Here is a 13,692-nt window from a genome sequence, read left to right as displayed (position 1 = left end):
AATAGGGGAAAGACTGTGAGCGGCAGTAACGGTTGAAAAATTACCTGTTGGGTACAGTGTTTAATATTTGGGTGATGGGTACACTAGAAGCCCAATTCCCACCATTATTCAATACACCCATGTTACAACAAGCACATGTACCCCCTGGATCTAAAATAAAAATTTTAAAAACTTCACATTATCAATAAAAATGTGGTGGAGTATGTTCAATTTTCTTTTCTTTCTATTTCTAGCATACAAGTGAGACCTTCTCTGCCATAAAGGAAACTGTCCATAAATCACTTAAAATGAGACTGGTTAATGATTTTTAGTAAAATACACCATGATACGTTTTTTTTCTTATTGGTTAAAGGCAATTTATTTTGAAATGTTGCTTTGGTTGTTTGCTTTCTGGAAACATATTGGAACACTTGTTTTTCATAAGCTGTCCTGACAGTGGCACAATCCCATCCATCTTTAGGCCTTTTAATAAGGTCATTATGAAATCTGAGTTTCTATCAATACTCTGGTGCATTCATTTCATCTGCAAAAGCAACTGGCACAACCACCCCTTGCCGGTGCAGCTCTCGGAGAACATCTAATATTGAGTCTAGTTCTGTGCGGAACTTCTCCAGCTCACGATTCTTTAACTGTGCCAGTCTTTTCCATTTTTCAACTTCTTTGTTTTGCTCAGTTTCTACTACTTGGTGTGTTTGCTGTATTATCTGCAAATAAAAAATTCCACATTGCTGTTACAGTTCATAGTGGTGGGTGAGGAACATTTAACAATCTTAAAGTAGGCAAACCTGGGGTTTCTTTGGGGAACTCAGGTAAATCATAATGCTCTGCGTGGATGCAGCATTTTCTGTCTTCAAGGAGTATATACATCCCAACTGTGTTAGGGACTAAATGTTTGTGTCCCCCTTAAATTCATATGTTGAATTTCCTAACCCTTAATGTGACTGTATGTGGAGTAAGGAAATAATGTTAAATGAGATCATAAGGGTGGGGACTTGATTTGATAAGAATTAGTGTTTTCACCACGAGAGACACCCAAGAGATCATCACCAGAAGAGACACCAAAGAGATCTCTCGCCCCGCTTCTCTCCTCTGCGCACATGGTAGTGAGGAAAGATCATGTTAGAATGAGAAAAAAGGTGGCTATCTATCTGCAAGTGAGAAAGAGAGCCCTCACCAGAAACCTAACTGACCAAAACCTCAATCTGGGACTTCTGGCCTACAGAACTGTGAGAAAATAAGTTTCTCCTGTTTAGCCACCCAATTGATGATATTTTGTTATGTCAGCCCAAGCAGACTAATATACTGTTCAAACCAAGTTAAATTTCAGCACCAAGGCAAGTGCCTAAAAACACATCATGCCCTTACATCTGCTATTTTTAACTTCTATTAATTTATGTTTATAATTAAGTATAGTAATATTACTAGTGCTAGCTATATAATATTTTAAATAATCATATTAAAGCAATTTATTTCTTATAAACATTTGCTGAAATGACTTGAATATGGAACACCATGCCTTGTTCCCAGGGTAAGATGTATAAGTTTTTAGGAATCCATCAATAATTAAGAACATGATACAAGTTTTTGCTTTTTTTCCAGATACAAGGATACGAATCTTCAAGCACTTGAGATATAGTCTCATTTTCTTGTAAAAGTTATAAATTTATTAAATTTTTAACAAGATCAAAATACACTGGAAACACTGTAAGTGGTAACTTTTGCTAGGGATGACAAAACTAGCAAATTAAATGCACTTAAAAGTAAAGACCTATATAAATACGTAAATGTGATTTACTTTACCTGTTGAAGTTCCTGTTCTCTTTGTGCATGTCTCATTTCCATCTGCTTAATTTTCTTTTCTAAGCCCATGAAATGTTTCATCTCTGGTGTATGGTTTTCTTTGGCTTCTCTCAATTCTTCTAAGAGTTTTGTAATCTAAAATTGACATATGAAGCAAATGAAAAACTATGATCACAAGAATTTAACAGGTAATCTTGAAAATCAGAATATTTGTATAAAATTTCTCTATATAAGTAAGAGGCATCTTGGATTGTTAGAGTAATTAATAGCTTTCATTCTCTATATCCAGAAAGTAAAGGTTCATCCTAGCTCTGAGCTGACCTCACATTCTAAGAGGTTCCAGATGAACGGAGCATCTTCTACCTCCCAAGTATGGCAGTCTGGTAAAGGAGCTGAAAATGAAGTTGGCACTTTCTTTAATGCATTAAGTTTCACGACAAGGTATTCGTTAGTAAGATGGTTACTTTCAGAATTTAAAAAAGTCCATTTAAAGCACTCAACATAGTATAGCGCCCCATGCACAGAAACAGTTAATGAATATGTGTATTTCTTCTGTTAACTCCCTATAATCCTATCTGTAATTCTCTATGATCCTTATCACTTTATAATTTGTAGAAGTTCATTCCGCAAACAAATGTATACATATAAAGTAGAGATAATGAAGCACTGAGCCCTATCTGTGTTGCCTGCTGTCTTAGGACCTGGGGATCCAGAGATTAAAGACATAGACCCCATCCTCATAGTGTAGTGCAGTGCCTTCATATTGAGCTCGGGAAAACAATTAATTGTATCTTCTTTATTCCATATAATCATGAAAAGGAATTCCAACAAGAATCAGATTTTGCTAATTGTTTACATCAAAAGTCAGCAAAAACCAAATGAAAATGGACAGAATTAACAATAACTCTTGTTTTCTATGAAAACACCTATTACCTAATAACAATAATACTAAAAAATCCTAGTATCTTACCTACATTAGTTGAAAAACATGCAAAGATACAAGCAAATTAAATCAGAGGCAATCTATTTTAAATGTGGAGCATCCCTGATGATATCATCATTGAACAAAGATGCAGACTATAATTGGGATGGTTTGCAGAGAGCTCAGGGAGAGGCCTCACAGGACATGCTGTGGTGATGAGTGTTGGTTGGGCATAAAAACTGTATGTGTTAAAATAATGATTATTAAAATAATTTTTTAAAAAACTAGTGACTAGTTTATTTGCGTAGAGGTGTTTATAGTATTCTCTGATGGCAGTTTGTATTTCTGTGGGATTGGTGGTGATATCCCCTTTATCATTTTTTATTGCATCTATTTGATTCTTCTCTCTTTTCTTCTTTATTAGTCTTGCTAGCGGTCTATCAATTTTGTTGATCTTTTCAAAAAACCAGCTCCTGGATTCATTAATTCTTTGAAGGGTTTTTTGTGTATCTATTTCCTTCAGCTCTGCTCTGATTTTAGTTATTTCTTGGCTTCTGCTAGCTTTTGAATGTGTTTGCTCCTGCTTTTCTAGAAAATCTAGAAGAAATGGATAAATTCCTCGACACATACACCCTCCCAAGACTAAACCAGGAAGCTGAATCTCGGAATAGACCAATAACAGGCTCTGAAATTGTGGCAACAATCAATAGCTTACCAACCAAAACGAGTCCAGAACCAGATGGATTCACAGCCGAATTCTACCAGAGGTACAAGGAGGAAATGGTACTATTCCTTCTGAAACTATTCCAATCAATAGAAAAAGAGGGAATCCTCCCTAACTCATTTTATGAGGCCAGCATCATCCTGATACCAAAGCCTGGCAGAGACATAACCAAAAAAAAGAGAATTTTAGACCAATATCCTTGATGAACATTGATGCAAAAATCCTCAATAAAATACTGGCAAACCGAATCCAGCAGCACATCAAAAAGCTTATCCACCATGATCAAGTGGGCTTCATCCCTGGGATGCAAGGCTGGTTCAACATACACAAATCAATAAATGTAATCCAGCATATAAACAGAACCAAAGACAAAAATCACACGATTATCTAATAAATGCAGAAAAGGCCTTTGACAAAATTCAACAACACTTCATGCTAAAAACTCTCAATAAATTAGGTATTGATGGGACGTATCTCAAAATAATAAGAGCTATCTATGACAAACCCACAGCCAATATCTTACTGAATGGGCAAAAACTGGAAGCATTCCCTTTGAAAACTGGCACAAGACAGGAATGCCCTCTCTCACCACTCCTATTCAACATAGTACTGGAAGTTCTGGCCACAGCAATCAGGCAGGAGAAGGAAATAAAGGGTATTCAATTAGGAAAAGAGGAAGTCAAATTGTCCCTCTTTGCAGATGACATGATTGTATATCTAGAAAACCCCATTGTCTCAGCCCAAAATCTCCTTAAGCTGATAAGCAACTTCAGCAAAGTCTCAGGATACAAAATCAATGTACAAAAATCACAAGCATTCTTATACACCAATCACAGACAAACAGAGAGCCAAATCATGAGTGAACTCCCATTCACAACTGCTTCAAAGAGAATAAAATACCTAGGAATCCAACTTACAAGGGACATGAAGGACCTCTTCAAGGAGAACTACAAACCACTGCTCAATGAAATAAAAGAGGATACAAACAAATGGAAGAACATTCCATGCTCATGGGTTGGAAGAATCAATATGGTGACAATGGCCATACTGCCCAAGGTAATTTATAGATTCAATGCCATCCCCATCAAGCTACCAATGACTTTCTTCACAGAATTGGTAAAAACTACTTTAAAGTTCATATGGAACCAAAAAAGAGTCTGCATCGCCAAGTCAATCCTAACCCAAAAGAACAAAGCTGGAGGCATCATGCTACCTGACTTCAAACTATACTACAAGGCTACAGTAACCAAAACAGCATGGTACTGGTACCAAAACAGGGACATAGATCAATGGAACAGAACAGAGCCCTCAGAAATAATGCTGCATATCTACAACTATCTGATCTTTGACAAACCTGACAAAAACAAGAAATGGGGAAAGGATTCCCTATTTAATAAATGGTGCTGGGAAAACTGGCTAGCCATATGTAGAAAACTGAAACTGGATCCCTTCCTTACACCTTATACAAAAATTAATTCAAGATGGATTAAAGACTTACATGTTAGACCTAAAACCATAAAAACCCTAGAAGAAAACCTAGGCATTACCATTCAGGACATAGGCATGGGCAAGGACTTCATGTCTAAAACACCAAAAGCAATGGCAACAAAAGCCAAAATTGACAAATGGGATCTAATTAAAGAGCTTCTGCACAGCAAAAGAAACTACCATCAGAGTGAACAGGCAACCTACAAAATGGGAGAAAATTTTTGCAACCTACTCATCTGACAAAGGGCTAATATCCAGAATCTACAATGAACTCAAACAAATTTACAAGAAAAAAACAACCCCATCAAAAAGTGGGCAAAGGACATGAACAGACATTTCTCAAAAGAAGACATTTATGCAGCCAAAAAACACATGAAAAAATGCTCATCATCACTGGCCATCAGAGAAATGCAAATCAAAACCACAATGAGATACCATCTCACACTAGTTAGAATGGCCATCATTAAAAAGTCAGGAAACAACAGGTGCTAGAGAGGATGTGGAGAAATAGGAACACTTTTACACTGTTGGTGGGACTGTAAACTAGTTCAACCACTGTGGAAGTCAGTGTGGCGATTCCTCAGGGATCTAGAACTAGAAATACCATTTGACCCAGCCATCCCATTACTGGGTATATACCCAAAGGACTATAAATCATGCTTCTATAAAGACACATGCACACGTATGTTTATTGCAGCACTATTCACAATAGCAAAGAGTTGGAACCAACCCAAATGTCCAACAACGATAGACTGGATTAAGAAAATGTGGCACATATACACCATGGAATACTATGCAGCCATAAAAAATGATGAGTTCATGTCCTTTGTAGGGACATGGATGAAACTAGAAATCATCATTCTCAGTAAACTGTCGCCAAGGACAAAAAACCAAATACCGCATGTTCTCACTCATAGGTGGGAATTGAACAATGAGAACACATGGACACAGGAAGGGGAACATCACACTTTCGGGACTGTTGTGGGGTGGGGCGAGGGATAGCATTAGGAGATACACCTAATGCTAAATGACGAGTTAATGGGTGGAACACACCAACATGGCACATGGATACATATGTAACAAACCTGCACATTGTGCACATGTACCCTAAAACTAAAGTACCATAAAAAAAAAAAAAAACTAATGACTAAACTAAGAAAGCTGATAAAGGCATAGTCATTCACAGAATGGTCAATTATTATTTCAATTCCTGTAACCTTTTTAATGGTTGAAAAATGATTTTGAGTAATATTTCCAGCTGTTACTATCTTGTGATACACCTGTTCCTGGTACACCAGTTAGGAAGCTCTGGTTTTCTGAACGAAGTAGTCAAGTGAATGAGAATTATAATATGGTGTGCTATGATAAAGAGATGGCCAATGAGTAGTGAGATAAGTGAGAACACCTAACTTGAAGAGAAGATGGGCCACAGAGAATTCCTAAGGCGGCTGTGTTTGAATTGAGTCTTAAAGGGTAAGTAGTAGTCAGTCATTACATTATGATGTGCTAGGCATTAGGCTAAGCACTTTACAGATGTTGTCTCATTTTTTATTAAACCTTACATATGTTTACTGTCTGACTCCTCACATAAAATGTAAACTTCATAAGAGCAAAGATTTTTGTCTTTGTTCTCCTCACTATTCCTAGCACCTAGAGCTGCCCATGGCAGAGAGGTAGGTGTTTAACAATTATTCATGAATTAATTAGTGCATTCACCTTTCGATGATTAAACAGTCATTGGTAAATCGCATAGACTTAGAAATCTGGTTTTAGACAAATAGAGAAAATTTCCTTTTAATTCCACCTACCAAAAGAACCTTTAAGAATATAATCAAAACTGAATATGTACATATATTTTAAAAATCCTTGCATTTTAATGAATTATCCTCTAGAGATAACTGAATACTTAATAAGCAAACATGTATTTGAAAAATACTTCATGCTATGTACATATTATTAAAAAAACTGGAAACAACCTGCATGCCAACAATAGGGGATTTGTGAAATCAATTAGTAATGATTAATAAGAGCCTGAGACCTAGTCACAGGCAATAGGTTCTAATGGTGGCACTTCTATATGGTGGTTGGTAAGCCTGGACAAGTTACTTCATTTTCCTTAGCATCAATGTCTTCATCTAAAATGGGAATAATTGTAGTAACTACTCTTTTGGTTGTGATGAGAATCAGATAAAATAAGGCATATAAAACATTTTGCACAGTTCCTAGTACATATTAAACTTTTTTTTTTTTTAATTATACTTTGTTCTGGGGTACATGTGCAAAACGTGCAGGTTTGTTACATAGGTATACACGTGCCATGATGGTTTGCTGCTCCCATCAACCCATCATCTACATTAATGCTATCCCTCCCCTAACCCCCAACCCCCCGACAGGCCCTGGTGTGTGATGTTCCCCTCCCTATGTCACTGTGTTCTCATTGTTCAAATCCCACTTATGAGTGAGAACATACAGTGTTTGGTTTTCTGTTCTTGCCTTAATTTGCTGAGAATGATGGTTTCCAGCTTCATTCATGTCCCTGCAAAGGACATGAACTCTTCCTTTTATGACTACATAGTATTCTATGGTGTATATGTGCCACATTTTCTTTATCCAGTCTGTCATTGATGGGCATTTGGGTTGGTTCCAAGTCTTTGCTATTGTGAATAGTGCCGCAGTAAACATACATGTGCATGTGTCTTAATAGTAGAATGATTTATAATCCTTTGGGTATATACCCAGTAATGGGATGGCTGGGTCAAATGGTATTTCTAGTTCTAGATCCTTGAGGGATCGCCACACTGTCTCCCACAATGGTTGAACTAATTTACACTCCCACCAACAGTGTAAAAGCATTCCTATTTCTCCACATCCTCTCCAGCATCTGTTGTTTCCTGACTTTTTAATGATCGCCATTCTAACTGGTGTGAGATGGTATCTCATTTTGGTTTTGATTTGCATTTTTCTAATGACCAGCAATGAGCTTTTTTTCATATGTTTCTTGGCTGCATAAATGTCTTCTTTTGAAAAGTGTCTGTTCATATCCTTTGCCCACTTTTTGATGGGCTTGTTTTTTTCTCGTAAATTTAAGTTCTTTGTAGATTATGGATATTAGCCCTTTGTCAGATGGATAGATTGCAAAAATTTTCTCCCATTATGTAGGGTGCCTGTTCATTCTGATTAGTTTCTTTTGCTGTGCAGAAGCTGTTTAGTTTAATTAGATCCCATCTGTCAATTTTTGGATTTTGTTGACACTGCTTTTGGTGTTTTATTCATGAAGTCTTTGCCCATATTGATTTGGACTGAGATGATGGGGTTTTCTAAATATACAATTGTGTCATCTGCAAACAGACACACTTTGACTTCCTCTCTTCCTATATGAATACCCTTTATTTCTTTTTCTTGCCTGATTGTTCTGGCCGGAACTTCAAATAGTAAGTTGAATTGAATAGGAGTGGTGAGAGAGGGCATCCTTGTCTTGTGCTGGTCTTCAAAGGGAATGCTTCCAGTTTTTGCCCATTCAGTATGACATTGGCTGTGGGTTTGTCATAAATAGCTATTATTTTGTGATAACGTTCCATCAATACCTAGTTTGTTGAGAGTTTTTAGCATGAAGGGCTGTTGAATTTTGTCGAAGGCCTTTTCTGCATCTATAGAGATAATCATGTGGTTTTTGTCCTTGGTTTCGTTTATGTGATGGATTATGTTTATTGCTTTGCGTATGGTAAACCAAACTTGCATCTCAGGGATGAAGCTGACTTGATCATGGTGGATAAGCTTTTTGATGTGCTGCTGGATTTGGATTGCTAGTATTTTATTGAGGATTTTTGCATTGATGTTCATCAGGGATATTGGCCTGAAATTTTCTTCTTTTGTTGTGTTTCTGCCAGGTTTTGGTATCAGGATAATGCTGGCCTCATAAAATGAGTTAGGGAGGAGTCCCTCTTTTTCTATTGTGTGGAATAGTTTCAGAAGGATTGGTACCAGCTCCTAGCTGTACCTCTGGTAGAATTTGGCTATGCATACATCTAGTCCTGGACTTTTTTTAGTTGGTAGGCTCCTCTTTGTACCTCTGGTAGAATTTGGCTGTGCATCCATCCAGTCCTGGACTTTTTTTGGTTGGTAGGCTATTAATTACTCCCTCAATTTCAGAACTTGTTATTGGTCTATTCAGGGATTCGACTTCTTCCTGGTTTAGACTTGGGAGGGCGTTATGTGTCCAGGAATTTTTCCATTTCTTCTAGATTTTCTAGTTTATTTGCATAGAGGTGTTTATAGTATTCTCTCATGGTAGTTTGTATTTCTGTGGGATCGGTGGTGATATCCCCTTTATCATTTTTTATTGTGTCTATTTTATTCTTCTCTCTTCTCTTCTTTATTAATTTGGCTAGCAGTCTATTTTGTTGATCTTTTCAAAAAACCAGCTCCTGGATTCACTGATCTTTTTTGAAAGGTTTCTTGTGTCTCTCTCTCCTTTAGTTCTGCTCTGATCTTAGTTATTTCTTGTCTTCTGCTAGCTTTTGAATTTGTTTGCTCTTGCTTCTCTAGTTCTATTAATTGTGATGTTAGGGTGTTGATTTTAGATCTTTCCTGCTTTCTCCTGTGGGCATTTAGTGCTATAAACTTCCCTCTACACACTGCTTTAAATGTGTCCCAGAGATTCTGGTATGTCATGCCTTTGTTCTCATTGGTTTCAAAGAGCTTATTTATTTCTGCCTTCATTTCATTATTTACCCAGTAGTCCTTCAGGAGCAGTTGTTCAGTTTCCATGTAGTTGTGCGGTTTTGAGTGAGTTTTTTAATCCTGAGTTCCAATTTGATTGCACTGTGGTCTGAGAGACTGTTTGTTATGATTTCCATTCTTTTGCATTTGCTGAGGAGTGTTTTACTTCCAATTATGTGGTCAATTTTAGAATAAGTGCAATGTGGTGCTGAGAAGAATTCTGTTGATTTGGGGTGGAGAGTTCTGTAGATGTTTATTAGGTCTGCTTGGTGCAGAGCTGAGTTCAAGTCCTGAATATCCTTGTTAACTTTTTGTCTTGTTGATCTGTCCAATGTTGACAGTGGGGTGTTAATGTCTCCCATTATTATTGTGTGGGAGTCTAAGTCTCTTTGTAGGTCTCTAAGGACTTGCTTTATGAATCTGGGTGCTTGTGTATTGGTTGCATATATATTTAGGATAGTTAGCTCCTCTTGTTGAATTGATTCCTTTACCATTATGTAATGGCCTTCTCTGTCTCTTTTTATCTTTGTTGGTTTAAAGTCTTTTTTATTAGAGACTAGGACTGCAACTCCTGCTTTTTTTTTGTTGTTTTCCATTTGCTTGGTAGATCTTCCTCCATCCCTTTATCTTGAGCCTATGTGTGTCTCCACATGAGATGGGTCTCCTGAATACAGCACACTGATGGGTTTTCACTCTTTATCCAGTTTGCCAGTCTGTGTCTTTTAATTGGAGCATTTAGCCTATTTACATTTAAGGTTAATATTGTTGTGTGAATTTGATCCTGTCATTGTGATGTTAGCTGGTTATTTCGCTGGTTAGTTGGTGCTGTTTCTTCCTAGCACTGATGGTCTTTACAATTTGGCATGTTTTTGCAGTGGCTGGTACCAGTTGTTCCTGTCCATGTTTAGTGCTTCCTTCAGGAGCTCTTGTAAGGCAGCCTGGTGGTGACAAAATCTCTCAGCATTTGCTTGTCTGTAAAGGATTTTATTTCTCCTTCACTTATGAAGCTTAAGTTTGGCTGGATATGAAATTCTGGGTTGAAAATTCTTTTCTTTAAGAATGTTGAATATTGGCCCCCACTCTCTTTTGGCTTGTAGAGTTTCTGCAGAGAGATCTGCTGTTAGTCTGATGGGCTTCCCTTTGTGGGTAAGCTGACCTTTCATTCTGGATGCCTTTAACATTTTTTTCCTTCATTTCAACTTTGGAGATATCTGACAATTATGTGTCTTGGAGTTGCTCTTCCTGAGGAGTATCTTTGTGGTGTTCTCTGTATTTCCTGAATTTGAATGTTGTTCTGCCTTGCTAGATTGGGGAAGTTCTCCTGGATAATATCCTGCAGAGTGTTTTCCAACTTGGTTCCATTCTCCCCATCACTTTCAGGTACACCAATCAGATGTAGATTTGGTCTTTTCACATAGTCCCATATTTCTTGGAGGCTTTGTTTCTTTTTACTCTTTTTTCTCTAAACTTCTCTTCTCACTTCATTTCATTCACTTGATCTTAAATCACTGATACCCTTTCTTCCACTCGATCGAATTGGCTATTAAGGCTTGTGCCTGCGTCATGTAGTTCTCGTGCCATGGTTTTCAGCTCCATCAGGTGATTTAAGGTCTTCTCTATGCTATTTATTTTAGCCATTCATCTACTCTTTTTTCAAGGTTTTTAGCTCCTTTGCGATGGTTTCAAATATCCTCCTTTAGCTCGGAGAAGTTTGTTATTACTGATCTTCTGAGGCCTACTTCTGTCAACGCGTCAAAGTCATTCTCCGTCCAGCTTTATTCCATTGCTGGCAAGGAGCTGCATTCCTTTGGAGGAGAAGAGGCACTCTGATTTTTGGAATTTTTAGCTTTTCTGCTCTGTTTTCTCCCCATCTTTGTGGTTTTATCCACCTTTGGCCTTTGATGATGGTGACCTAGAGATGGGGTTTTGGTGTGTATGTCCTTTGTTTGTTAGTTTTCCTTCTAACTGTCAGGACCCTCAGCTGCAGGTTTGTTGGGAGTTTGCTTGAGGTCCACTCCAGACCCTGTTTGCCTGGGTATCACCAGCAGAGGCTGCAGAACAGCAAATATTGCAGAACAGCAAATGTTGCTGCCTGATCCTTCCTCTGGGAGCTTCATCTCAGAGGGGCACCCGGCTGTATGAGGTGTCAGTCGGTCCCTATTGGGAAGTGTCTCCCAGTTAGGCTACTTGAGGGTCAGGGACCCACTTGAGGAGGCAGTCTGTCCGTTCTCAGATCTCAAACTCCATGCTAGGAGAACCACTGCTCTCTTCAAAGCTGTCAGATAGGAACGTTTAAGTCTGCAGAAGTTTCTGCTGCCTTTTGTTCAGCTATGTCCTGCCCTCAGAGGTGGAGTCTATAGAGGCAGGCAGGCCAGCCTCCTTGAGCTGTGGTGGGCTCCACCCAGTTTAAGCTTCCCGGCCACTCTGTTTACCTACTCAAGCCTCAGCAATGGTGGATGCCCCTCCCCCAGTCTCGCTGCCGCCTTGCAGTTCGATCTCGGACTGCTGTGCTAGCAGTGAGCAAGGCTCTGTGGGCATGGGACCCTCCGAGCTAGGCGCGGGATATAATGTCCTGGTGTGCTGTTTGCTAAGACCATTGGAAAAGCACAGTATTAGGGTGGGAGTGTCCCGATTTTCCAGGTACCATCTGTCACAGCTTCCCTTGGCTAGGAAAGGGAATTCCCAGACCCCTTGTGCTTCCTGGGTGAGGTGATGCCCTGCCCTGCTTCGGCTCACACTCCTTGGGCTGCACCCACTGTCCAACAAACCCCAGTGAGATGAACCCGGTACCTCAGTTGGAAGTTCAGAAATCAGCCATCTTCTGCGTCGCTCACGCTGGGAGCTGTAGACTGGAGCTGTTCCTATTTGGCCATCTTGCATTTCAGATGGAGGTTTTTTCTATAAGACCCTGGCTGGGGCTGCTGCCTTTAAGAGATGCCCTGCCCAGAGAGGAGGAATCTAGAGAGGCATTCCGGCTACAGCGGCTTTGCCAAGCTGCAGTGGGCTCCGCCCAGTTCGAACTTCCTGTAGGCTTTGTTTATACTGTGAGGGGAAAACCGCTTACTCAAGCCTCAGTAATGGTGGACGCCATTCCCCCCACCAAGCTTGAGCATCCCAGGTCACTTCAGACAGCTATGCTGGCAGTGAGAATTTCAATCCAGTGGATCTCAGCTTGCTGGGCTCTGTAGGGGTGGGATCTGCTGAGCTAGTCCACTTGGCTCCCTGGCTTCAACCCCCTTTCCAGGGGTGTCTTGCTAGCATTCCAGGTGCCACTGCGGTATGAAAAAAAACTCCTGCAGCTAGCTCAGTGTCTGCCTGAATGGCTGCCCAGTTTTGTGCTTGAAACCCAGGGCCCTGGTGGCGCAGGCACCCAAGTGAATCTTCTGGTGTGTGTGTTGTGAAGACCTTGGGAGAAGTGTAGTATCTGGGCTGGAGTGCACCGTTCCTCATGGCACAGTCCCTCACAGCTTCCCTTGGCTAGGGGAGGGAGTTCCCCAACCCCTTGCACTTCCCGGATGAGGCAACGCCCCACCCTGCCTTGACGCGCCCTCTGTGGGTTGCACCCACTGTCTAACCAGTTCCAATGAGATGAGCCAGGTACCTCAGTTGGAAATGTAGAAATCACCTTCCTTCTGTGTTGATCTCACCGAGAGCTGTAGAATGGAGCTGTTCCTATTTGACCATCTTGTCAGCCTCCCCCCTACAGATTAAACTTTTGATAAATAATTATATTATAATGCCTCTATTTTGAAATGGTACAACAGAAGTGCCAATAAAGATATATACTGTCATGAAAAGATCTTACATCTATCTATCTATCTATCTATCTATCTATCTATCTATACACACACACACACACATACACACACACATAAACTGTTAGGTTAAAAATGCTTTGAAAATCATATGCATGCATACATACATACATACGTGAACAAACATGTATTTGTATGTGTACACACATGAGAACCATATCCACAATATTGGTATTTCTCTATTTATGAATAGAAAAAATTCTGGAAGGATATAGAGCAAAATA

General features: G+C 39.4%; 1 protein-coding gene across 1 annotated transcript in view; it reads right to left on the bottom strand.

Moving 5' to 3' along the window:
• Nucleotides 1-329: 329 nt before the first annotated feature.
• The window catches only part of CEP162 (centrosomal protein 162), a 108,273-nt gene continuing 94,910 nt past the window's right edge, over nucleotides 330-13,692 (bottom strand). The window contains exons 26-27 of the mRNA XM_003258295.3: nucleotides 1,801-1,935; nucleotides 330-704 (exon numbers count right to left, since the gene is read on the bottom strand). Coding sequence (XP_003258343.2) covers nucleotides 498-704; nucleotides 1,801-1,935 — 342 coding nt within the window. The 3' untranslated portion in view covers nucleotides 330-497. The remainder of the gene's footprint in view (nucleotides 705-1,800; nucleotides 1,936-13,692) is intronic.

Source organism: Nomascus leucogenys, chromosome 18, assembly GCF_006542625.1.
Source record: "Nomascus leucogenys isolate Asia chromosome 18, Asia_NLE_v1, whole genome shotgun sequence".
Lineage (NCBI taxonomy): Eukaryota > Metazoa > Chordata > Mammalia > Primates > Hylobatidae > Nomascus > Nomascus leucogenys.
The sequence above is the reverse complement of the archived record's forward strand: the minus strand, read 5'-3'. Positions and strand labels throughout refer to the sequence as shown.